Source organism: Diplotaxodon limnothrissa, linkage group LG18, assembly GCF_057381915.1.
Source record: "Diplotaxodon limnothrissa isolate DT_005_m linkage group LG18, D_limnothrissa_male_GT1.1, whole genome shotgun sequence".
Lineage (NCBI taxonomy): Eukaryota > Metazoa > Chordata > Actinopteri > Cichliformes > Cichlidae > Diplotaxodon > Diplotaxodon limnothrissa.
This window is the reverse complement of record NC_140613.1, coordinates 12,509,993-12,536,511: the sequence shown is the minus strand read 5'-3', so window position 1 is coordinate 12,536,511 and position 26,519 is coordinate 12,509,993. Positions and strand designations below refer to the sequence as shown.

Below are 26,519 nucleotides of genomic sequence, written 5' to 3'. Positions count from 1 at the left end.
CTGTTAGAAAGCAGTTCTTCCTCCCCACCATCACCCATTGCTTGCTCGTAGTGGATTGTGTGATGAGTGTTTGTGTTCTTTGTACTCTTTACCCAAGTAAAAAGTGAAGTAATTATAACTTCCACCTGCCTAAAATGATTTTCACATCTAGTTTTATTTTCAGAGGCTCAACCCTCAGCAAAAGTCATTAAACAAACAACAACAAAAAATTTACACGACTGTAAAATCAGCCTGCTTTTATTCCACGACATGTCAAATATTTTACATGGAACAAAGAGGAGCGAGAGTGTTTCTACCAGAGAAAATTAGGTACATGAGGTTAAATATTTCACATCCCCAGAACATTATTTTAATAGAGTTGTAAGTGTTGTGGATGCAATCTGCTGAGCCTTTGTTCATGTTCATTTAACGATGCGCTCACACTACTTCCACACACACTTTAAATTTGTACACATGCTCAGCAGGTTAAAAAAAAAGAAAAAATTTAAAATCATTGATATCTGATTCACTCAAACAAAAGTAAAATAAAATGCTTTACAGTTCAGTTTTAAATAGGTAAATCTGTCAGATGTACTGCTCACTTACTCACACACCATCGTTGACTATATAAAAGCAAGAGCTTAAGACACGAGTGCTACGTGGCTACAGATCATACTTTAAAACAAAAATGACTAAAAAAAAAAAAAGAACACCTTTTTTTGGCCATAAAAATACAAAATAAGATCTTTCTCAAATGTACAAACGTGGCCAAACGTCTTCACTCTTTCAACATGCTCTAGCAGGACGGTGTATACATTCATCAAACATCTGCTTTGTTTACAATTATTTCTTCACACACACACACACACACACACACACACACACACACACACACGGTCATCCTGAAGCTCCGTCTATAATTCCAGACTCGCCCGATGGTCTGAAGTTTAGGGTTAAAGAAAGATTTCCTTCTCTTTTTTCTGTTTGGCAATGTCCTTGGGGAAAGGAGGTGGAGCTGGTGGAGTAGTGTCGCTGCTCCTCCGTCTGTTGAGGTTCTGAGGCGTCTTCACGTTCTGGACAAATGCTGGAGGACTGAAAGTATCTGAAGGAAGAAAGAAGACAAATCCAGCACTCCAGGGAAATAAAAGCTCAAATTCAGTGGTGTTTATCACTGAGGCGGCAGTTTGTACAGGTGTAGCAGTGCAACCCACTGCAATGACCACATTTCTAATTTTATGTCCCTCCTGTTTATGAGACATGAGAGCAGGATCTCATTATTAGGACCTCAGTCACGTCCGTTCTGTGCCACCAAACTGAAAAGGTACAAACTCTCCACAAGAGGGTGCTGCTCAGTCATTCGTGAACTAAGGATGAACACTACAAATACGATCACGGGCGTTGCCACTCGTTGCTTTTACTCTGGATCCATTTCTGTATAAATGCAAGGTGGCCCACATCATATTGCAGGTAAACTGCTGTCCTGCAGGAACTACATCACTATTTGTGGAGGAAGTTTTGCGCTTTTGGCTGGACTCTGAATACAACTACTTAATGTGATGTGGATGGCTGATTCTTCACAGTTATTCGCATCACAACCAGATTACAGAAGTTACAGGAGTAACTGCCAAACTGAGCACACACACAAAATGAACATGTCTCCTGTCTTATTGCAATTTTACTGCCGTGTTAACACAAAAAAAAAGTTGCTTGGAAGATGGCAACTGACTGCTAGCGGTCGTAGACCTGGTCTCAGTCACATTTCAAAGGCAACGAGTTCACAAGTTCCGTGCACACAGTCACAATAATTCTAGTTAAAAAAATACTGACAAGTGAAATACTGAAGAGTCAAATCTGCTCCCTCCATCCAGTCTTTTAAATCTAAACTTAAAACTTGTTTATACTCTCTGGGATTCGAGTCTGATTTGCTCATTGTGTCTCCTGCAGCTTTTCCCAGCCATGACTGTGCACGTTTAGCACATACTGAGATCTATTTTAATTATTTCTTAGCCAACCAAGTAAAAACATTTTTTTTTACATTTTTCTCCGGTCGTACCTGTATTTATGATCCTTTGAGGACTGGTTTTTCTCTGGAACCTCAGACTTCCTCCTTCTTTCACCGTCACCTGGATGGGCGCCACCTCGCTCAGGTCTATAGAGGCTGGAATTAGAAACACAGTGAGAAATGGTTTCAGTTCACAGCCATGTGGTGTAACAGCTGGCTTCAGATTAAGTGTTGATGTTAGAAGATTTTCTACATTATACATTATAACCAAATCTCTGTAATACAATATAATCAAGTAGGCCTTATATTCTAACCAAGTGAGCCTTATATTCTAACCAAGTATGCCTTATATTTTGTGTGTTCATATATTTTCACATAACCAAGCCTATTGTTGAAGAATTACCTAATCAAGTCTATTGTTAAAGGAAAACTGATGCATTCCTTACCTAAGTGTCTGAGATGTTTGACAGCATGATATAATGATGCATTCTTTTCCATAATGTCTGTGATGTCAGATAAAGCATGATATACTTCTATATTTTTATCCCAGTGTGTGAAAGATCAGATAAGCTGATTTAATGTTTAACCTCTTCCCTGACTGTTAAAAAGAGGAAGTACTATGTAACCCATTTTTGCCTTATAAATAAAGCAAGCGAGCCTGTGCTCGGAGTGTGTGTCTTCTCAGAGAGACATTCACCCGTGCGCACGTTTTCTAATTACACTCTGAGTCGGTCTGCAGTTGTCTCATTTCTCTTACTTGTGTTTTGAACAAATGTCTACCCCTGACAGTTGATAAATATTTTTCAAACTTCAGGTTTTAAACGTTAACCTATTTCCTGACCTGCGCTCTGGGCCCTCTTGTGGGTTTTCTTCTTGGAGACTTTGTCCTTCTCCTTGGCCAGTTTTGTGGGGATCTTCTGCTGCACGGGTACAGGTTTGAGCGCCTGGTTGGTGGTGCTGACCAGGTTGGGGAGCAGACTGGGTTTGGCCGGGTGTATGCAGATGCTCTCCCTGCGCGGTGGAACTTTTGGGGGGATTTCCAGAGAATCGAACGGTTTTGTGTAGAGTTGTAGCGTTGAGGTCAGAGTGCCTCCGTTCACTGTGCTTCCCCTGAATGACGAGTACATCAAACACTTCGGAGGGAAAAAAAAAAAAATACGCAATTTAAATTTTCTTTCACATTTGAATTTGCCTTGGTGTAATGTTTCCTCACTAGATCGTACTTGGAGATTGTATTTCCTTTTGTTTAGCTCAGTGGACACAAAAAAATGGCCACATGAATACACAATCACACCGTTAATGGTGATAAATGTTGCATTCATCTAATTCCAATCCCATTCCTCACCTGTGTGGGATCGTCGTAGCTTGGCATGAACTTCTTCTTAAATTTATCTAAGCGCTCCTTGTCTTGTTCCAGCCGCTCCTTTTCTTTTTCCAGTGATCTTGTGGTCTCCCTCAGTCTCTCCAGGTTCTGCTGGTATTCTTTTTTCAGCACGTCGAGTTCGGTCTTCTCCTCGCTGAGCTTCTCCTCAAACTTCCTGCACTCCTCCTCTTTCTGCTTCAGCTGAGCCTCCTGAACCTCCATCTGGCGCCTGAGCCGCTCCTTCTCCTTCTCCCAGTGCTGCTGCTCCTCTCGAAGCTGCGCCTGCTGCTTGCTCAAGCTGTTGAGTTCCTCCCTCTGCTTTTCCAAGCTGCGCTGCTTCTCGTACTCATACAAAGCGTTGCTGAAGGTAGCAGCCCGCTGGTTCTGTGACTGGAAAGCGTGCTGCAGCGCGTTCTGGCTGTCCTGTTGAGCAACGATTGCCTGCACGATGGAAAGTTTAATTTAGCCGGCTGATACCAAATAGAGAAACATCCGAATTTAAGATAAGCTGCTTTACTTTTAAGCTATAGAGCATCTGCCCGAGCATTATCACCCTGTCATAAACCTGTAAAGAGAAAAAAAAAGAGGGGGGGCAAAAAAGTAACATTTATTCATGAATAAAACAGAGGAAACGATTGCAGTAACTAAGACGATAGATATGAGATTTTGACCTCAGCCTCGGTTAAATGTAGCAGCGAGGCATCGTGGGGTTCTTCATCAGCCTGGAAGTAAAAAAAGAAAAAGCACAAATGGTGTAAATGTTCATGTTTCACCACAGGATGGACGTCAGGTTCTCACATCGTCTCACATCACTCACAGACTGTTCTGGGCCTTCGGAGGAGTGGTGCTGCTGCAGCTGGTCACTAAAGCTGTGGCTCATAGTCGGGGGACTGAAATTTTCAAGGTCATCAGCTTCTTCGCCATCTGAGAAAAACAAATCCTCTCATCATTCATATTCGATGTCACTGCAGGTTTTGGATGTCTTTGTTTTTAGCAGATCATGGGTAGTGGTTGTGGTACGTTTGAAAGAAGCGTATTGCCGATCTTTGGATGTGAGACCAGTTGTGTCATGCTCACATCAGCTCTAATCGGTACAATCAAAAACTATGTAGCAGGGAGCCGACAGATTAAAGAGGGCACCACACACTTCCACCGATACCTCCATCAGGTAACTGAGAAAATTACAAGGCAGCTTTCCATTCACTGATGTCACCACAAGTTAAACATGTCACAGCTTTGATTCTGCATTAGCTGTGTTACTTTAGTATACATGTGTCCTATAAGAGCCACACACAAAGCAGGACAGCACATCAGTCTTACATTTCCAAGTGCTAGCTGCAGATTTACTATCTGCCACTCCTCCCCGTGCGTTACTCTCATCCACGGGAGCGTTTGTGTTGCTTGTCTTCAAGGCAAGCAGGTTCTGCAGGATTTCCACTGACAAAAGAAAAAGAAACAATTCTTTAATCTCTTCCTTAAAAGATAAGATGCTGACTCATGATTCAACAGTGTGAGACGTGAATTTCACTTTTCCTTCAGCATACGTCTTCTACCTTAAAAACGCGGCTGTTTTCCAGCAACATCACACAAAACAACCGGAAACTACAACAAAACTGAGTCCACCTCCATCTCAGTCGCTCCCTCACCTTCGTCGATGGCTGTGTTCAACAGCATCTCCCGCTGCTGGAGGTCGTTGGCGCTTCCTACGAGATGCAGTCCATCACAGGGGGTTTCCTGTCCAGTCACATGTTTATAGAGAGCAGCAAAGAGCTGCTGCTTCTCTGTCAGACTTTCCTTTATGCGGTCGTCCCTCTCCTTAAGATGAACTAAAGAGCAGCAGAACACAACAAAAGCACTTTTTTTGCGCCATGAAAATAAATAAATAAATCAGTGGAAATCTTTTATTCAGAGAAAAATAGACTTAGCACCAGCGATGGGAATAACGGCGTTACTAGTAACGGCGTTACTTTTTTTCAGTAACGAGTAATCCAATTACTATTCCTATCGTTACAACGCCGTTACAGTTACTAACAAGAAAACGCGGTCCGTTACTATTTTTCAACAAACAGACGGTTGAAGCTGTGTTCAGCTTACGGCATCTTATATCAGTTGCACGGAAGTATCTGCCTACGTAAGTAATCTGGACGCTACAGCTTTAAGCAGCTGCGCGCGCTCCCGCGGACGGTAATCACGATCACTGTCTAGCACAACACCTGGAGCTAAGGGGGCAAAACGATCGCATGAGTGCTGGTGTTTGACTGAGGAAGAATAAAGTATTCGTGGGAAGCCAATCACATGACCACTTAAAGACAAAGCAACAAGTTGATAGATACCAGTTTTTAAATTGTGTTGATAGGCCACGTAAAACCAGAGTCATGATAAACAATATATACGCGGCGTTTTTTCCTCAATAGTTTCGTCACGCTAGCAAGCACTCTCTGCTTATGACCAAAAAAAAAAAAAAAAAAAAAAAAACCCCACAGGGGAAGTTTCAGGAGTGAGAGAGCGAGAGCAGAAAAAGAGAGAGCGAGTTTTGAGATGTGAGAGATTTGTGACGTTTAGCTTGTTTGGAGTGTGTAGTTAATGTGTTGTCTTGTGTAGTTAGTGTGTAGTGTTGTGGATAGTTTTGTGTTGTGTGTTGTGTGTCAGAACAATGAGGCGACTGCTGTCTCCAGGTAGAAACAGGAGTGATACTCCTGCTGCTGTCACACCTGCAGGTATCAGGCTGTGATGTTCTCCTTTATAGTGGACAGAAATAATTTTTTTGGAGTGGCACAAATAATTTGTGTGTGTGTGTGTCTTATTGAATGCAGAACAGCTGATTGTTCTGTAAATAGTTTAATAATAAATAATAATAATACATTTTATTTAAAAATAGCGCCTTTCAAAGCTCCCAAGGACACTGTACAACAGATAAAAACACAGAAACTGGAAATATACACAATAATAAGAATAACAGATAAAAGTTAGAGCATACAGAGGTTTAAACATAAGCAATTTTAAACAGATGAGTTTTGAGGGTGGACTTAAAAAGAGGGAATGAACTAATATTTCTGAGGTCAGGAACTAAAAGCCCTGCCCCCCCATTGTAATCAGACGAGCGGAAGGAACAGAGAGAGAAAGAGAAGATGAAGATCTGAGGCACCGGGATGGGAAGTTCATCTGTACTAAATCGGAGAGGTATGGTGGAGAGAGAGAATGAATAGCCTTAAATGTATAGAGGATTATTTTAAAATGGATGCGAAATTTAACCGGGAGCCAGTGAAGCTGCTTCAGGATTGGGGAGATGTGGTGGGTAGAGGAAGTCCTAGTAATAATACGGGCAGCAGAGTTCTGGACACGTTGGAGCTTGTTAATAGATTTTTGTGTAAGGCCAAATAATAGTGAGTTACAGTAGTCAATTCGAGAGATAAGATTATGGACGAGAATGGCAGTGGCATGAGGAGTGAGGAAAGGGCGGAGGCGATTGATATTACGGAGTTGGAAATATGCTGCACGTGTGACATTATTGATATGTGAATTAAAGGATAATGTGCTATCAAGAATGACACCCAAGCTTTTCACAGAGGGAGAGATAGGGACCAGTGAGTTATTGATGGTGAGAGAGAAATTGTTAATTCTGGATAGCAGTCGTTTAGTGCCGACCAGGAGAAGTTCTGATTTATTGCTGTTGAGTTTAAGGAAGTTGGAGGAGAACCAGGAATTGAGTTCAGCTAAGCAGAGGATAAGGGAGGGTGGAGGAAGAGTAGAATCGGGTTTGGTAGAGAGGTAAAGCTGGGTGTCATCGGCATAGCAGTGGAACTGAATATTATATTTACGAAAAATATGTCCGAGTGGAAGAAGGTAAATGATGAAAAGAAGGGGCCCGAGGACAGATCCCTGGGGCACCCCAGTAGATAGAGGAGAAGGCTGAGAAGTGAAGGATTTTAATTGAATGAACTGAGTGCGGTCAGACAGGTATGATTTAAACCAGGCTAGTGGAGTATGAGAGAGACCAATAGAAGCTAATCTGCTAAGAAGAATGGGATGAGAGATGGTGTCAAAGGCTGCACTCAGATCAAGGAGAATAAGGATGGAGAGGAGACCAGAATCAGCTGCCATAAGAAGGTCGTTTGTTATTTTTATAAGAGCAGTTTCGGTGCTATGCAGAGGACGGAAGCCAGACTGGAACTGTTCGTAAAGGTTATTATCAGTTAGGTGTAGATGGACTTGTGAAGCAACTATTTTTTCAAGAATTTTTGAGAGGAATGGTAGATTGGAGATAAATGAAATGGTTTGAAATGGTTATTTAAAAAATCGAGGTAAAAGGTAAATGGATGCAAATAACTTTATTTGCAAAACTTTAACTTTAAAATTGACAATTTATATTTGCATTTAAAGTTATGAAATATGATTCATTAAACATGTTTGTGGTTGTTACAGTAAAAAAAATATAACTTTTTCTACTCCGATTTTATGTTTTTTGTCTGATTTTAGATCAATTGTGTTAATACAGTATGTCAAAATGAAAACATAACTGTAAATTCAGACACATGAGGTTGTGCTGAAAACAATGATACCAAACACGGCAAAGTAAATCGATTTTAAAGGTGAAATGTAGAGGAAACATCAAAAGTAGTTAAAAATGGTCAATTATACCCAGAGGGTTAAACGTTTTTTTTTTCTTTTTTCTTTTTAAAGTAACGCAATAGTTACTTTTCAAGTAATTAATTACTTTTAGAATATTGTAACTCAGTTACTTTTTTGAAGAAGTAACTTGCCCAACACTGCTTAGCACACAGTGACTCTCGCTTTGTACACCTAACATTATAACAAGAAGAGAAAGGAAGAAGGTCGTTTTCCACACTCTTTGATCTTCCGGCTGGGACAGGTTGAAAATGCATTTAAAAAAAAAAAAAAAAATCTTAAGTAAAGAAGGTGGGTGAGCACAAACCCAAAATCAGTTAAAAACTGGCAAATCTCCAAAACAATTTCCAAAAATGCAATTTTTAAATCTTTTAAATCCCTTTCCTTTATGAAGATGTATGCAGTAAAATCAGGTAAAGTTTCCCTCAAATTAATTACTGCAAAAATGTCACACCGGAGGATTTGCCGAGCACAAAAGTGGCCGATGTTCTCGGCCGGCTTACCTTGAAACCTTTGCAGAGTAGTGATCATTTCATTGTACTGCACCTCTTGCTGATGACTGAAAAACACAGACAACCTACTCAGTATCCACTTTTATGTATCATTTTTAATTAGAATTTATACATTTTTATTTGTACAGGGACGAGAATATGACGTGAAACGTGCCACTTTAACACATGCACAAGTGTCAATAAGAAATAATCTGTAAAATAAATATAAACACTAAGAAATAAATGGGTATGATCTCACAAAGACAACAAAAGCTGGCTGTTGGCTGCTTTAATGCTTTAACGTTCAAGTCTTTAGTAAAGAGACACCACACTTTGATCAGGGAGATGTTAACCAATGGCCAGATTTAAAAACAATTTAAATAATTGACTTGTTTTTAATTTAATAGGAAGGCTTTCACTCACCATGATTTAAGAAAAGGAATTTGTTTTATTTAGAAATAAAATGCATCAAATAAAATCCATCTATACCTTATCCTGGTCAGGGTCAGTCTAAACAGAGATCAACTTCTCCCTGGAGAAACTGGAGATTTCTTCCTGTTAGGGTTTCTTTTCTTCCCACAGCCGCCAAGAGCCATCTCAAAGGGGATTGTGTGATTGTTGGGGTGTTCTGTGTATTACTGTAGGGTATTTACGCTATAAAGCGCCTTTAGGTGACAGTTGTAATTTGGAGCTATATATAAATAAAAGTGAATTAAACTGAATCACTGTCTCCAGCAATGATTCCATCCTGATCTCCTGGAAGGACCCGCCCAAAACATCTCCCTTAGGAGGCTATTTAATCAGTGATGTTACCAAATTCTGAATGAAATGTAACATTTATACTGACTAACTTGCTAACTGGAAGGAAGCCAGAAAGGATCGATGGGTGGAGCGAAGGGTGAATCCCCAAGGACACATGGTCTAATGCTTTTATTTTTCAGGGCTGTGTCCACTTAATACTATACTATACAACTTTATAGCACTTATTAATAAAAAGCATAGCATTATTAAGGCACTGCAAATTATTTAATCCCAACACTAATCATTAGCCAATGAGCTTCCCCTGGATAAGCTTCCCTGTGTGACTCCAATAACCAAAGTAGAATTGATCTTTAATTGAACACATTGATACTGAGCCTGCAACAACTTTTCTAAATCTTCATTCTAATATTTAGAGGTGACTCGAGCAAAACTCAGTCCCAGAGACTAAATTTGGTTACACATTTACACATGGTGACATATGTTGAATGCGACACATGTGAACAGAAGCAAACAGAGAACGCAACGGTGCATTCGCAGGCAGATGATAAAATCAAAATTTATAATAAATGTTTTTGCTGTACATTTGATGATGCAAACTTTAGTTCAGACTGGTCCACCCATCAAGGAGGACCTGGGGTACATAGAGAACTATTGATACTACACTATGGTCATTTTAGTGAGATGACCTCATACCAAAGACTGCACTGGCTTCCTTTTTCCAGAAACTACGTCCGATTTGAACGTTTTTCCTAGAAGCACTCGGCTTACCGTTCCAACGCTTCTCGTATGATGGCCTCCCACGTGATGCGCTCCTCTCGAGAGCCCATGCGGATCTCATACATCTCCGGCAAGCCGACGGTGCGTGCACAAATGAGGAAAATAGCCTTCTCCTCCATGGCCACTTCTCTGACTATCAGTCTTTCAAGGGAGATGACTGGAGGTTTGTTATCCTGCACGAGGCGCAATCATAAACACTGATCTTATTATTAAATGCAGTGAAACCTTTTATGTATAAATGATACAGTAAATGGTGTGTAAACGGTGTCAGCCGTTAACGTTTGAGAAGAACTCACAACAGCAGCAAATACGAACTTCTGGTCTTTCTCTTGTAAGAGGAGCAGCACATCTGACAGCAGCACAGCATGGACGTCTGCAGGGGGAGATTAAAGCTGCTCAGCATCAAAACAACACAAGCACTTAATGCTGTGACTCAACAGGACTGCTCATCATCGCTTAATGACAAAAAAGTAGTTTTGCCGGTTGTCGGATTGTTTCGGATTTTGACAAAAGCCGCACTGAGAAGTCAAAGTGGTAATCCACTGAGCACTCAATCCTCAAAGTTTCATTAAAAATCACACCAGAGTACACACACGCTCACCTCAGTTTACCGTCTGACCTCTGCTGATCGCTTCACAGTCACCACTGCATTTTGAAAACAAGGCGGGTCCAAGTTATGTGTAAAGCATAAGTCTAAATATGGACACGAGTGGAAATCTGTGGGAATCTTCATGTGCGTCACACTTGGCTGAGACATGTGACATGCTCTTTGTATTATTACAAATTCTCCCCCCGGCTGAATTTAACTCTGTGGCAATATCTCAAAGGCAACAGCCGCACAAAGCGAATACGACACTAATGGATGTTGCTGTCAGCACGAGGAAGTAAAACTGTTTCACAAAGCAGGACACACTCTGAACTGTAAGCAGCAGGCTTTAAAGTCTCTATTATGCTCAGAGCAGCTTTGCATGACTCACAGTTCAAAACAATCCTCTTATATTGAGCATTTACGTTCGTTTTTTTTGGGTTTGTTTTATTTTGCTGCTCTCAATGGCTCAAGGCCTTGTAAAAACCTACACAGGTTCCGTCTTAAGCACGTTGAGTTTACATATAATTAAATGTGCTTAAGACAGAACACAGATAAAACAGCCATTACTAGATCAAAGTGTTTGATTGTGACACCTTTTGACTGTTTGAGTTTAAGTTTGATCTTTGATATATTACATGCATGTGTGTTTTATTTAACATATGCTCCTGCGTTTAAATTTTCATGCGCTTCTGTGCATTTGGTTTTGTTCATTCATTTAAATACCATCAACTGGCTGAGGACTGCAGTTGAAAATGAATCTGTGTGGCTAAATCTTATTTATATATACATAAACACGAATATCATGCTGAACCAAGAGAAGCGGAAAGAATAAAAATGAGGAAAAAAGCCAAAAGCTCAGGTTTCAGGCTTGTTTAACATGAGACCTGCTGGTTTGTGATCTCATTACAAGCTCAGCAGCTCGGCTCGAAGATCAAAATGTCTTAATAAACTATTGTCTCTCTGCACAGTCTACAAAATATAAAACAGAAATTTATAACATATAAATGTATAACTAAGAAAAATAAAAATGAAGAATTTATCACAACAAATCAACATTGAAAACTAACATTTTCATTGAGAACTTTTATCCTTTTCAGGTCGGGACTCAGGAAAACTGACCGGACCGTCAGTCACTGTTTACTTTGGATATTTAGTAAAACGCAGACATACACAGACGCACGTCCACAGTCATTAGAGCTCGTCACACACCTTTCTGTTTACCAGATGACTTCCAGGTGACCGCGCCTTCATGCACCAGCTTCCTGTTGCCCTGAATCAGATCCTCCCTGCGGATGACCTCGCCTCCGTTCAGCCGCCCCACAGATTTTGGATCCAGACGATAACCGATCTCTCTCACACGAGCGGCTTTCTCATAGTCTTTGACCTGAGCGTTCACCTGGGCGATGGTGTTTTTGATGCACTCCAAGGCTTTGCTGAGAGACCTGTGGTCGTCTGTGTCGGCTGTAAGAGCGAGAAATAAACGATCCAACCACATTTATTTCTTTTTAAAACCCTGCAGCCAGCAAGGTGAGCAGATTTCACTAATTTCAGCTTGTAGACATGTTGCTTAGTTAAACACTGAAAGTCTCGTTAAGGTGGCTGTTGAGATTTTACCGTCGATGTTTTGTAGGAGTCGCTCCACCAGCACGGGATACTTTGTGATGCGCTGAGTCACCAACAGTAAGCAGTCGGAGATTCCCAACCTCCGCACCAGAGGCAGCTGACCTATTTTCTTATTTATAAAAAAAATAAAATAAAAACAAAGAAGTTTCATACATTTTAGATACTTGATCAAATTTGTTACTGTATTTGCTTGTTCAAGAGATTACATTAGAGTACCAGATGTGTGACTGCCATTTAAAGAGAAAGTCTCAAACACTGTTTGACAGTAGACAGCAAGACAGAGAAAGTGATACACACAACATGTTGAAGAATAAGAAAAAACATGCCGCTTTGTGTGGTTACAAAGAAATACACTGGTCAAAAACGCTGAAAATACATCAGATGTCAATGAGAAAAATAAATAAATAAATAAATAATCGTACTGGATATCTATGCCGCATCGTTTGATAGGAATGAAAATGATCAACCTGCAGAGGGGCTGAATTCAAAGACAGCCTGAAAAAGCAAAGTTCCATTGCAGTACCTGAAAACTCGTACTTAGTAATTTGTATTAAAGAACGCAGCTGACACAATGGTTCCTGTGACCTGATACTGTAAACACTTGATCTAAATTTAAGATAAGATAAGATAAGATAACCTTTATTAGTCCCACACGTGGGAAATTTGTTTTGTCACAGCAGGAAGTGGACAGTGCAAAAGTTATGAGGCAAAAATTAGAATACAATAAGAATAAACAAGGATAAACAAAGGATAAACAAAGCGGACCTGCTCTTGTTCTTCAGCTAAAATTTGAAGGAAATCATTTCGACTTGATGCGAACAGCGAGTGTGGATTTCTTACTCTGTCGAGGGCCTGCAGCCGCTTGTTGTTCTGGATCAGATCTTTGTAGATGCGGTCGGCTTCTAAGTGATGGCCGCAAAACATCCCGTAATAAGCCACCATCTGATCTCCTTTTGAACCTGAAAACTGAAATAATTCAGGGGGGGGGAAAAAAAAAAAGGGATATGAAGGCGTTAATACTAACAATGATGTGCTGAATTCACGCAACAACATTTTCCTGGTGTGTGGATGCTGGAAATAAGAGATTTTTTTTTTTAAAAAGGACATTGATATATGCTGATGTGCTGACTTGCGTTAAGATTTCACAGATCTGTGAGTTTACCTAGAAAACAACAACAGGTGTAGGCGTTTTAATAAACATGAACCCTCTGTGTTAGCATCGAGTTACACTGGAAAAAGTTTTCCATACACTGTGTCAGAAGCAGAGGTTAGAGAACGAAGACTAACATTTCTACTTGTGTGAAAAATGAATATGAAACAGAAAAATTCAGATCCGAGCTTTCCTTCTTGCTTCCCAGCTGACCAATGACTGTAAAAATCATCAGAGGTGTCTGGATTTGCCCAACAACAAATTCAGCTCACAGAGGGATGCACTTAGACGGGCTCTACAGGTTAAGGCCAGTGAGCTCAAGGTCAGTGAGCTCCCAGCCTGGCTCCAGGGACAGCAGGTCTACCTGCTCTCACCTCCGGCTCACCTTTGGGTATTGACCTAAAGAATAAGACTGAGTAATATGAGCAGCAGAACTGAGCTTCCTCTAAATGACACCTCATTTAAAGACAGGGTGAGGAGCTCTGTCATTTGGGAGAAGAGCAGCTAGTCCTCCACACTGATGACAGCCAGTTGAGATCAGGCATATAAGAAGATTACTTATCCCACATGAGCATTTGAGCATTTTTGACCCACTCCCAAACTACTTTGAGGGCCTATAACAGTGTGGCACTGTGTGGATTCTCATTTCTCACTCAGGAAATGTGTTGATAAATGGGGAGCATGAAAAAAAAAGTGTGTGTGGGAATATGACGTCAGTGGCATTGCATCGTTCCTGCACGTATTTACTGCTCTTTGTTTGTGGGTCTGTGCCTTCAGTTTTGTCTTGAGTCACTGAAAAACTGCCCTGTTGGGTTGAGGTCAGACTCATTTGACTCATTTGCGCACTGAAGAATATCTTATTTCTTTGCCTTAAGAAAATATTGGGTGAACATCCATTCAGTTTTGCAGAATCGGGCTAAATCTGGGCAGAGTGAAGAGCCCTGCGCGCTTCACAATTCATCCTGCTGCTTCTGTCATCTGTCCAAAAATAAAAAATCTATTTCAGAACTGTGCACGCTCTCGTTAAAGTAAAAGTCTAATCTGGCCTTCCTGTTCTTGTGGTTTTTACCTTGTTATAATCCCTTTTTACCTCCATTCATGAAGCCTTCTCTTGTTTGTAGACCTTGATAATCACTCCTACTGTGACTATCAAGGTCTGTCTGTGGTCTGTGGTTGTTAGGGCCTTTTTCAGTAGCTGAGCTGGTCAGTGCATTCCTTTTTCAAGAATGAACCAGACTGTTGGTTTAGCCACTCCTCTGATAGGCTTATTTTTGGAATTGGAATTTCAATCAGGAAAAGTGATCCTTCAGGATGTTGAACAACCTGTTTATTCTCCAATTTCAGGACCTTTTTCCCCCATTTGGACCTCTAATGGCTTCCAGATTCCTGAAAGTATTTTGTGGAAGCTGACCTTAACGCATCACTTTGCGTTGTGTTACCATAAAAACTCTTAAAGCATTTTACCCTCAGGATGAGTAAATAATAAACATGTAAGCAGATACGGCGCACTGCTTTCCCAGCTTACCTGAGAGATGAGGACATCTGTTATCTGTGATATTTGGTAGTTAATCGGGTTTCCTTCCTCCTGACTCTGGTTTCGGCACATTTTGAGGCATTTGAGGAAGTGCTCGTGGATGACGAGTAGGGATTCGATGCCCAGGAAGAGCCTCTTCAGCCGACCCTCTTCTATCAGCTGGGACTGCCTCAGCTCGTGCATGAAGACCCCGAGAAGGATTTTTAAGGTGTGCACGAGGTGCACCTCGGTCTTGATCAATTCTAGGAAGTACATGAAGAGAAAAACTCTTGATAAAATATTCTTCTTTCTCAGCACCAACCACTGTGACTCTAAATGTTTCCCCAATGCAGCGTAAAAGACAGGGTCAGCAGGTCAAAGCAGCGTTCAAAGGCAGACAAGAGAATTACTAATGTCATCGTACTTATTATCACAGCAGAAGTGTGTCTCAGCAAAAGGTCCTATGAGGTAAAGAGAGAATCCACCACCGCTGTTGTAATCATAATTATAGGCATTAGAAAGAGCTCTCAATTCAATGGGTGATTGACATAAGATTCTGACACGCTGACAAACACAGGAATTTATGCGCGGATATATTTTGACAGGTTATAGAAAAATACCCATAAAGAGCAAAACAGCATTCAACATTTAGGCCTCAACTTGATTCAGTATAGCTCAGCGTACCATAGATGATGTCTTGTCTTTTTATTTCCTCTTTGCTCAGGTTCTTTAGGTAGTTCTGATCCACAGTCAGACTCCAGGAGTCTGCCTCCAAATTCTGGGCATCGGCTTCAAGCTCGAGTTGCAGCAGGGTATAATGGGAGTCTGGATGACACACACACACACACACACACACGTTACATGAAACAAGGCTTGTGCTTTGTGGTCATATGAGTGCGTGTCAGTGATTCACTGCTGGTTACACAGGTTTTTTTGAATCTGCTTTTAATAACTTTTCTTTATATAGCAACAGATTTAGGTCTTTTCCTTATTTATATACAACTGCATACAAAAATATTAAAAGTGAGTAAAACTAAGCAGCACTGGACTGTGTTAAATATATTTATGGACAAGAACAACAAAGACTATAAAAAGGTATTTTCACCCAGGAAGTTTCCACCATTATTTTCCGACTGTGACAGAAGTGAGGAGCTGTGAGCAGCTCCAGGTCGTGCTTGACCGACTGACCTTCGAGGTTGATGGGATCAGTCAAGTCCTCACTGGAGAGCTTCAACCGATCTCTCCAGCTATCGGTCTCCTCCATCTGTGCTAATTTGTCAATTTCTACTGAGTGAAAAGAAAGAAAAACCCCCCACAAAGGAACAACGTCACAAAGAATAACACAAACATCACACAACTTGGAATGTGTGGTTAGGTTTGAGTTTCTTCACTAGAAAACAGCCTATTTATTGTATCAGGAGTAAAACTAAACCTGGGGACGTACACACCTGGGGCTTGTGTTGCTGTAAGAAGAGAGGGGTTGATTTTGGTGTTTTTGGGTGGGGTGGGGGGCAGTCATGCGTGGACCGAGGAAGTTGGCTGAAAGGCCATTGTGGGCTGGGGGAGAAATACTCTCCCCAGGGCTGTGTGAGAGAGCAAAAAACAGTCTGTGAGAAACATGAGCAGAAAGATGAGGACTGCTAACAGACTAAAGTGTCAGGTGGTTAAAACACTGAATCTCTAGCAAATTTGCTACATCGCAAATGTCCCCCTGCTGCTGCTTCGTCACTAGCGGATTGCTGCTGTTACCCACAACTTGTTTGGAAGACTTCATTCCTGTCTGCAAACAGTCGCCAACTACTCTCTGAGCTGCCTCAAAGTAGAAGTGTGCAACTGAAGGCAAACATTCTTCATTTACTCCATTCACTCTATTCTTCATTGCAGATAACCCAATGGAAGGAGGCTTTCGATGTAGTGGTAATTCTCGGCCAGTAATTTCACGTAGCAACAGCAATTAAACCTCAATCAACCGGCCAATCAACCGGTCTCCAGGTCTGTGTGACTGGAGATTAAAGCAAACTACTAGAATATCAATTTAGACAGAAACTTTATGTAGTCAGGGCAACATGATACCGCTGAAGGTCACAGCGTGATTGCTTATTGCCATCTGTGAAGCCACAACTTAAACTCAAACACAAGTTTATCATTTTAGGGGAAATAAAGTAAAATATAACTTTATTATTCGGCTCTGAAATCTCTCTGTCCTCAGACAGTTACACAAAAAGACTTCCTACCAAAGAAAAAGAACAATATTGGCAGACAAGTGGTTACAAAACTAATCTAGTCTTGTGTAGAGGGAACTGGTTTAGCAAACTGTGACAACACAGCTCAAGTCAGACCAGCTTTCAGGCTAACTAAAAGAAGAAAAAATTATGCAAGACAAGTGGAGCTGCACAAGTGATGTCATTTATTCAATTAACACAGGTACAGCAGCTGCTTGCACAAACACAGATCAACATTTCCTTTTATTCTTTGAAGGGTCATTTCGCTCAGCATTTTCCTCCTGACTCAGAGATCTGCATCTCTGCAGGGAGATGACTACGGACACATCCTTTTACACTCAGCTTTTCCTCGTCCCTCAAATGACTTTTTATCATATTCTTTTCTGTGACCCCGAGTGACTCATCTGCTTCTAACACTTCTGCCTCGCTTGTTTTCCAACTTAAGCGTGTCACCGTTTCCCTGAGACAAGGGGCGGGGGAAGGGAGGGGGGTGCAACAGAGAAAAGACACTTAAATTAGTGCACAGAAACAAAAGGAGGGAAAAAAGTATATGGGGGCCTGCTGGCTGGCAGTGTGCGCATGCTAATGGGTGCTTAAGTGTCAGCGACAACAATCTACTGGTCTTTGCACACACCTACATGTGTTTAATCAGCAGCAGCAAAGCCTGCTGGAGGTCTGACAAAAGAATGAACAACGCAATGAAGAAAATGATGATGGGAGTAAACGTCAAAAACAGTCACAACTTTAGCAGCAAAGATCTGTATTTTACTGGTTTCCCACCACACCCAAGCTCAAAGCTTCATCATTTCACCCCACAGTTTAAGGAGGAAAGGCAGCAGCTGTTCAAAGCCAGACACACCTAAAGCACACACACACACGTTACTATGACACAACTCATAAACACACATAGCTCTCGCCTGCAAACTTATGTCTTTTTTTTTTTTTTTGGTAAAACAAGAAGAAATCTAAACTTATACTTGCAGCACACTCTTCAAAGAAGCAGTTTCGGAGCCTCAACATTATTCTTTTGGCTGCCATCATGTTATTTATTTGTAGAACCAGAAGTGATCTTTAGGATACAGAGCTACAGCATGAGCCAAGCAAGTTAGAAGTTAAAGGCGGTGTACCTACCTATTTACTTTGACTGTCTCTAACATTTTATATATCAGGAGATAAGTATATTTAACAAAAATAATCTGGAAATACAATCTAGGATGAACTACAAAATGGGGCATATTGCACTTAATTCACAAAAAGTCAAAATACAGAAGCATTGTGTGGAAAAACTCAGTAACCCGTTACTGCTTCCACAGAAATTAAGAGTGCGAGACGTAGGTCTGCTAATAAAAAGCAACTCATTGATAATAAGCAGGTGTTAGCACCTCTAAAAAGATGTTTTTGCTAGCAATCTTAAAGAACCAATTGCTGCTGCCCATCAATCTGGGAAAGGCTATAAGGACATTTCCAAACAATCGAACTGCATCTTTCTGTACTGCAAAAGATTATTCACATGTAATAATGTGAATAATAATAATAATAATAATAATCTTAAGGTCAGACAGTGCAATGCTCAGAGAAACCGCAAAAAAAATCCAAGAGCTCTCTCTCAGACTCTGGAAGTCTCAGTTAGCATGTTAAATGTTAAAGTTCATAACAGTTCATGACAGAGTAATTGAAAAAAAAGACTGAATACACTTGGCTTGTTTGTCAGGTATGCCAAGAGAGTGAGTGCACAGCTGAGGTTTGCAAAACTGCATCTGAACAGATGTCCTTTGGACAGCAGAGATGTTTGGCTGTAAAAAAACAAAAAACCAAACACAGCACATCAGTAGAGAGCTGAGGATTTGGGCACCTTGCAGTCACTGAGTGCACCATGATGTATACCAAAGTATTTTAGCGTCAAAGAGTGAGGACATCTGCCCAACCCGGTTGTTCAGTGATGACGCGACGAATCCTACTTCCGGGTCTAAAGTAGTCTGCGTTTAATATGGCTTTTGTGTTGTTAACATGTTTAATGTTTTGTATTTCCTTCTATTTAATCTCAAAAAGCTCCTAAAACAGTCAGTGATCCCTGTTGACCTCCCTCTGCTTTTACCACTAATCATTTATTTAAGCTCAGTTTTTAAAACCTTAGGATGTAACTGCAGCCCAGCCCATGCAGCAGTATATGAATGACTAACCTCGTATTGTGGATGAATTATCTCAGTTGTTCTCCTGGCTGAAGTTTGGTCCTTTTACAGCATCCTGCCATGCGATTACATTTGTTCCTGACCACCGAGAACACTCACGGTAACTTTTATCGAGTGGAAAAAAAGTTAGCTTGTTTATATTATGCTAACATAGCTGTGTCGCTAGCGGTCACGTAGCACATCATTATATACCAGCTAGCCCAACTTCAGTAACCCTACAAACGTCACTGCTGTTTAGTTTTCTGTCTTCATTTATGTTGGAAGTGATAGCAGAGCTGTACGTTTGAATTTGTTTCCAAAACCCCGCAGTCAGGACATGCTATATTGTATTTAGATAGAAGCTAGCGAGCTAACTCCCTGCTAACTTCTAACTCCGTTAAATGTCATAAATTCCGTTTTCATGGATGCCTGGATGTTAAACTCAATTGTTACACCTGGTAGAGCAGAACGCTGATCATTTTATTAAAGATGAAAGACTTTAGACAGTTTTTCAACTCTCAGTAATGCCATAGTGATCGTTTGATATATGGACCTGCAGCGGAGTTTAGACCCAGACATGGCTAGTGACGTCAGACTGAACAACCGGACAGCTAAAGCCTGACTGAAAGTGGGTCATGAATGACTGACAGAGTCAGTCACACTGATTCTTAGGTTTTATTTTCAGAATCCAGAGCTCAACCTTATTGAAATGCTGTGGTGGAACTTTAAGAGAGCTGTGCATAAACGAATGTCTGCAAACCTCAATGAACTGAAGCAACATTATAAAGAGGAGTGGGCCAAAATTCCTCTGCAGCGATGTGAGAGGCTGATACCATTACTTCAGGTTACTGCTGCTGAAGGTGGCTCTACCAGCAACTGAATCACACACTGCATCTGCATATTTGTTTATTTTTTGATTAATAAATTGGATGTACATAAGATGTAATCAGTTGTTGTTCATCTGAAGTTGTATTTACTCAATTTACTCAAGACCAGATAAGGGCGAGATATCTTTTATGATGTCCACATAAATCAAAACGGTTACAAAATAAACCAAAGTGAGAATACAAAGACAGCATCATGCCTTACTGTATCATGTTACAGCACTTTCTTTAAAAACCAGCTTTTAAGCTGCATGGCATATGGTTATCCATGTAGTGGCTGTATCATTCAACAGCTCGTTGAAGACAGAAGCCACACCTCAAATGATTCACCCACATGGGGCGGAGAGGGAGCAGAGCAGCGTGAAATACAGGTCGTTCTCTGCAAGGAAATAAAAACAAAAAACAAGACTGGCAAGTCTGCCGAGTATTCTGCAGAGGACAGAGACGGGAAAATACTGGTGAATGACGTGTTTGAAGAGTAGCTTTACTCAGACTTACAGCAGCATAGCAACAGGAGGACTTCTCCTGGCAAGACAGCCCCAGCAAGGCCACCCACAGCTCAGAGCCAGAAGAGGCCACAAATCCAGTGATCCATTTGCTCTTGGCCCTCATAAAACCCAAACAACGTACATTTCACACATAACTACAGTAGAAAATATGATCAGAGAGAGAAATACTGCAGTGCTTGCTCTCTTGTGCAGCCTTGACACACAGTTTACTTATTGACTAGAAACAGGGTGTTTTTAACTCCACTGCAGTGTGCTGTAATCGCATGCCAATGTGTTTCTGTCAGTATGAAGAGGTGAATCTGACCTTTACTGAGTCCTCAATGTGAGGCTGGAGCAAGAGCATGTGTCTGCATCGTGGAGTTAGAGTCCCGGATAACCCAGAGCACGGCTAAACCTTTAAATGTTACACCAACCTCAAGGCCTTCAGCTCCATTTGTGGTCTGAATTTATAAGATTACAGACGTTTACTGTATTTTCTCACCATTTCAAGCTGCTATTGGTTCACCTGAATTCATTAAAGTGTGTGAGACTAATTAATAAACCTTAGAAACCTTAAAGTATATTATGTGCAATTTTTAATACTTAAATATACTGTAAAACAATATAAAAAACAGTAGACCGATTATGCTGCTTTAACGCCTTTCCAACACTCATCTGCAGCTCCCTTAAATGTCAACAAAAGGCCCTTTTAGCCGCTCCATTATTTTCTATAACAGATGGATTACTATAATTGATTGAATAGACTTTACTCCGGGTGCCCTTCCTTCACTAAATCTCGAGCCTGTAGTGGGACCTGTAGTACAAATGACTGGTGGGCAATACAGCCGCTAATCATCCCATCATATTTCAAGAAAATCTGTGATAAAGATAAGATTGACGATATAGAAACAAAAATACTCAACATTATCAGTGCTCACAGCATTTATAAGTGTAAGTAAATGAAAGGCCTTTTCTATTCTTCAATGAGCTACTGTCATTGATGACTCACCTAATACCTAATTTTAGGTGTGAACCTACTGAAATAGCAGCAGCATTACAATGCAACAGTAGGTCAATTCAATTTGACCTTCAATTCATGTGCGGAGGAAACCAGGCAGTGCTCGTCACCTGGTCTATGCCATCTCTACAGTGAAGCATGGTGGTGGCAGCATCATGTTGGGGGGGGGATGTTTTTCAAAAGAAAGATTTATGTAGCAATATACAGAGACGTCCTTGACGAAAACCTGTTCATCTTCCAACAGTATATAAAACAGTCTCCGCAACTCTGAAAGTCTATGTGGCCAACAGCAGACAACATTATGCCCATATCGTGGCCTAAACCAATCATGAAGGTGCTGCTTAGAGTAGCTGAACACGCCGCTGAAGCATCGCAGCACTGACTCCGTGCTGCTGCTGTTCGATCGATTTGTGTGTCACGCGCATCTCTGCATAGATGCGCAGAAAGGGGAAATAACGTAGAGAATTCCCAAGATAATCCAATAGTGCACGGCGACACCTGCACATTCCACCAATGTGCTAATGTTCCGCCAAAAAAAATCCTAGGTTGGTACGACCAGCCGCAACTCTGAATGTCTCTGTGTGGTCAACAACAGACACACATTATGCCCATATCTTGGTCTAAACCAATCAGAGATAATCAAGGGCAGAACCTCTCAGATGCCCATGCCCAAGGTAAGATGTTCAGATACTGAGATGTTCAGTTCGAAGCCTTTGAGGCACTTTTAATTTTGACTTTCTTTTTATTTTATACATCTTGAGATATTTTGAGTTTAAATTTCAGCTCAGTGAAACACTTTAAGCACAAGAACTTTTTCAGTACCGTATTTTTCGGACTATAAGGCGCACTTAAAATCCTTTCATTTCCTCAAAAGTGTACCTTATTGTTGGAGCATTACGGCTAGCGGACCTAAGAAAAAAAAGTTAGGCGCACCAGTAAGGAGTGGCTTCAGGACCACTCTAAATACCCCCGGGTCGCCCAGCCAGAACCCAAACTTGACCCAGACTGAACATCTCTGGAGAGATCTGAAAATGGACCTTTAGAGGTTCTGCCAAAAAGAATGGGAAAAACTTCACAAAAAAACTTGTAGCATCCCACTCAAAAAGACTTGATGCTGTAATTCAATAAAAGGTCCATTTAATTTATTCCATTTTGGAATACGGCTGTAAACATGACAAAATGTGCTGCTTGATGTCACACAATAAGATTGAAAAAATATTCGCTTCCTTGGATTATTATTTTATTTTATCTTTTAAACCAGCTGCTTAAAGCCCTGCTTTTCCAACATGTAAGCGCATCATCCACTGTTTGCACTTCCTGTCATTATGAAGTGCAGCTAGCTGAATGCAGCTTGTAATGCTCAGCAGATTCATTTGTTTACATTTAGGCCACACATCACCAGCTGATAGTATTGCCTCCTTTGTAGCCTCGGTGTACGGTGTGTTTTTGCCCAACAAGTTTGTTGTTTCCAGTCTTCATCAGGAGTGGATTTCTTACATACTTTGCAAAATTCTGTGCTTTATCGGAAATTGCTGAAGTAGCTCCCTTTTTAGATACTAAAACGTCATCGCAGGGCAACACACAACTCTTGCTATCAGACACGCCTGAGCTTTTTTCATTGTTGTGCAATACTGTAAATTTAGGCAGTTATCTGATACAATGGCTAGTACTGCCTATACCAATACTTATATCTTATAAAGTCAGCTTATGTAGGCGAGAGCAGTGTGTCATGATTTATGAGATGAATCATCAGTTTGCAAATTTTGAAAACATTTTCATGACAACTAAATCAGTTTTTTACTTTCCACAATTTGAGGTATATATTTTCATTAAATAATAATAATAATAATAATAATAATAATAATAATAATGATAATTTGTTAACACAATTCAGTGGACTACATACTAAAGGTAGAGGATAGAAACAAAGTATTGATCTTATCGTGCCGATATTAATTTGATAATATCAATATTTGGCTCTATCTACCTACCTACAGTGCATACTGGGATATATAAACACATGATGATGTGAGCTTTATATCACGTAAAGATGTATTAATGATACGGTACAAAGCCCTTAAAAAGCACGTTAACATACCCAGGATATTTTTTCTTCTGATTCAACCATGAAAAGTGCTTTACAAACCCAAACATGGCCGCTAACAGCTGCATTTTTCAGTTTGAGTGCAGCTAGCCAAACAATACAGAGTGAAAGTGGACAGTATATCTTTGGTTATTTAACATAAAACTCATTGTTGCAGCCAGGTGCAGATCAAAAATGGTCTTATTGTCCTTATTTTCCTCTGAGTTACCGATTCTGTCACTAGTTAGCCAACATAAACTAAGTCTATTAGTCACAACCAACCACATGACGTAGTTCAATATTGACAGAAATGGCGATAAACATGTTTTTAAAACTTAAACTTTAAGTATTTATTTCTTAAATCCAGCTTCACAGTGTTACATCTATGTCAGTGTTCAAGAGCAGGGCTCCATGATCTAAATTTGCCTTTATATGATTAATGTTTCACGTCCTCTTTAAAACCTAAATAAATAATAATCACATCCTGCACAGACATCCATCCGGTTGTCAAGTGATGACGTATGAACCCTGCTTCCAGGCCCAAACTACTCTGTTTTTATTAAGGCTGTTGTGTTTTTAACATATTTTAATGCTTTGTATCTTGTTCTACTTAATCTGAACAAGCCCTTAAAAAGTCAGTGATTACTGTCTGCCTCTCTGGGCTTTTAATACCACTAATTATCTGCAGCACGTAACTACAGCCCAGTCCTTCAAATTCTCAAATCTTCACTTTTAAAACCAGCAAAAATTGTCTTCAGCTCTAAGCTTTATGTACACAAAAACTTTGAAAGATTAACCTTTCAGTGAACTTAAACTTGCGGGTAAATTTGTGACTTCTATCATTTAATCCAATTTCAAATGCTTCAATTTTACTCAGATAATAAACTTAATATGCCACTTCTATAATTTTCCTGCTACACCTGAACTCTTTCAGATCTTAATATGATCTAAATATGGCCACTTCTGGCTTCAAAACCCCCAAAATGGTAGCCAATAAAACGCTAGACCTGAGGCTGCGAATACCAAAACAAATGGTGTAATGACGTTGCAATGGCTACTTCCATCTTTCGTATACAGTCTATACTTCCAACTAGAACTGTTAAGCTTTGTTAAGCAGATTTAGATTTTTCCTTTTCTGATTATGTTTGGTTTGTCTAAAATTCTTAGTTCAAACTTACATCTAAAGTTTTAATGGTTTCAGACCTGCATAAACACGTCTATCAGAAATATTTTTCAGAGGCATTATTTAAAAACCACACATACATTGTTTTTATTTTTACTGTTACAAGTTATATGCTTACATATACAACTAGCTTCTTAATGCTCTGTATTTTTTTGTTTTCTTTTTTTAATCAGCCAAGGTTTAAAAACTTTTATGACTAGCCTACATTTCAGCGGACACCAAGATTTATCAGCAATTGTAATTTAGCTGACACTTGAGGTTTTTCAGTTGTATATGATTAAATTTATGGATTTCAGATACATTTCTTATTAAAATTTACTTATTTTTATTTTATGTTATTTTGGTCGACACGTCCTAATTTTAATATATGTGCAGCTGGCAGAGCTCTACGTATCACTCCGCCAAAGGAAAAACGTTCCATTCCTGTGCGTTTTATTGGTTCGACGTTGTATATGAATATCACTCCGCGTATGGAATAACCCTATTTTTGTACGTTTTTAACGGTTATGGATTAATGTCACTGCGTAGCTAGTGACTTGACACCCCAAAAGGAAAGTTCAGAGAATACTCTTAATTTCATAGGATAGTTACACATGATAATTATAAACTCTCGAACTAAACTCCGACTACATTCTAATGTGAATGTGAGGTATGACAAGGTAACTTTAATTCAGTGCGTATGTTATTGAAGAACCTGTCATAGTGAATCTGCTTTCACCGAAAGGAACAGAAACAGGTGTAAAGCCAGGAGAGTCGAGAGAGAAGGGAGCGCCAACAGGTGACTGAACACGTATCCCAACCTTGTTTATAAAGTTTATGACTCCTGTTTTTCCCACTACTTGGCATACGGAGCTGAAGTTATGCTAATTTAGCGACCAAATTCAAGACAGTCAAGTCGAGTCAGTTTTCCTGCTCACGTCTTCTTAAAACTTTCTGCGTTCGCGACGCAGCGTTGCGTTTTACGGGGTTAGTAAGCTAATTTAGCTTGCTAACGCAATCCCTTCATGCTTGTTAACTACTTCTATCCACTTGATGCTCATATGCTAAACAATAATAGTTAACTCCGAGAACGGTTTCATCTTACCTGCTATTGAAATGAAGCCGAAAGAACGAGAAGACAGGTTTTCTGTTATTTCCAGGTAAAGGTAAGCGAGATCAATCTTATCTGTCAGCAGCGCCCGCTAAAAACAACAAACAGAGAAGATGTCTCCGAAGGAACAAGTGCACAAATAAGAAGGAAAAAAATGGAGCTGATGAGGGAGGGAGGGAGGGAGTGTTTTAAAACAAATCCCAGCCTCTTTTGTGTAAACCCTCCTTCCTCCTCTAAGCATTGTGGGAATGTGCTGCTTCAGTAATACCTGATCTTCATACAGCAACTACCTCTTCTCTCAATCCTTAAATTAATACAGACAGCTGGCATCTGCTGCAGTTCACCTTCCCAGTAAGAAACTCTGGTAGCCATTTTTAGTGAAAAACAACTGCTGTGAATAGTTACATGCTTTTATTTTGGCAAAAACAAGCACTTGTCCTTTGTGTAGGTTCAATCAGGTGTTGCAGGTAGGAGCTCAGCTAGCATAAATGAGACAGCATTTCTTTAA

General features: G+C 40.3%; 1 protein-coding gene across 1 annotated transcript; it reads right to left on the bottom strand.

Moving 5' to 3' along the window:
* Positions 1-698: 698 nt before the first annotated feature.
* On the bottom strand, positions 699-26,129 carry arhgef18a (rho/rac guanine nucleotide exchange factor (GEF) 18a). The gene is made up of 20 exons (XM_085377284.1): positions 26,006-26,129; positions 16,324-16,458; positions 16,064-16,159; positions 15,560-15,700; positions 14,888-15,138; positions 13,053-13,178; positions 12,204-12,321; positions 11,799-12,050; positions 10,297-10,373; positions 9,992-10,173; positions 8,474-8,529; positions 4,991-5,170; positions 4,665-4,781; positions 4,162-4,268; positions 4,016-4,066; positions 3,862-3,909; positions 3,327-3,785; positions 2,823-3,114; positions 2,033-2,137; positions 699-1,081 (listed from the first exon to the last, which is right to left on the bottom strand). Exons 3-20 carry the CDS (start codon positions 16,137-16,139, stop codon positions 933-935), a joined length of 2,787 nt encoding a protein of 928 aa, XP_085233410.1. The 5' UTR covers positions 16,140-16,159; positions 16,324-16,458; positions 26,006-26,129; the 3' UTR covers positions 699-932.
* Between the last annotated feature and the right edge of the window lie 390 nt (positions 26,130-26,519).

Coding starts and splice junctions, on each gene's coding strand:
- arhgef18a (XM_085377284.1), bottom strand. CDS start 16,139: ATGGAGGAGACCGATAGCTGGAGAGATCGGTTGAAGCTCTCCAGTGAG. Junction 12,051..12,203: donor ACTCCTACAAAACATCGACG/GTAAAATCTCAA, acceptor TCGCTCTTACAG/CCGACACAGACGACCACAGG. Junction 3,910..4,015: donor TACATTTAACCGAGGCTGAG/GTCAAAATCTCA, acceptor TTCTCTTTACAG/GTTTATGACAGGGTGATAAT.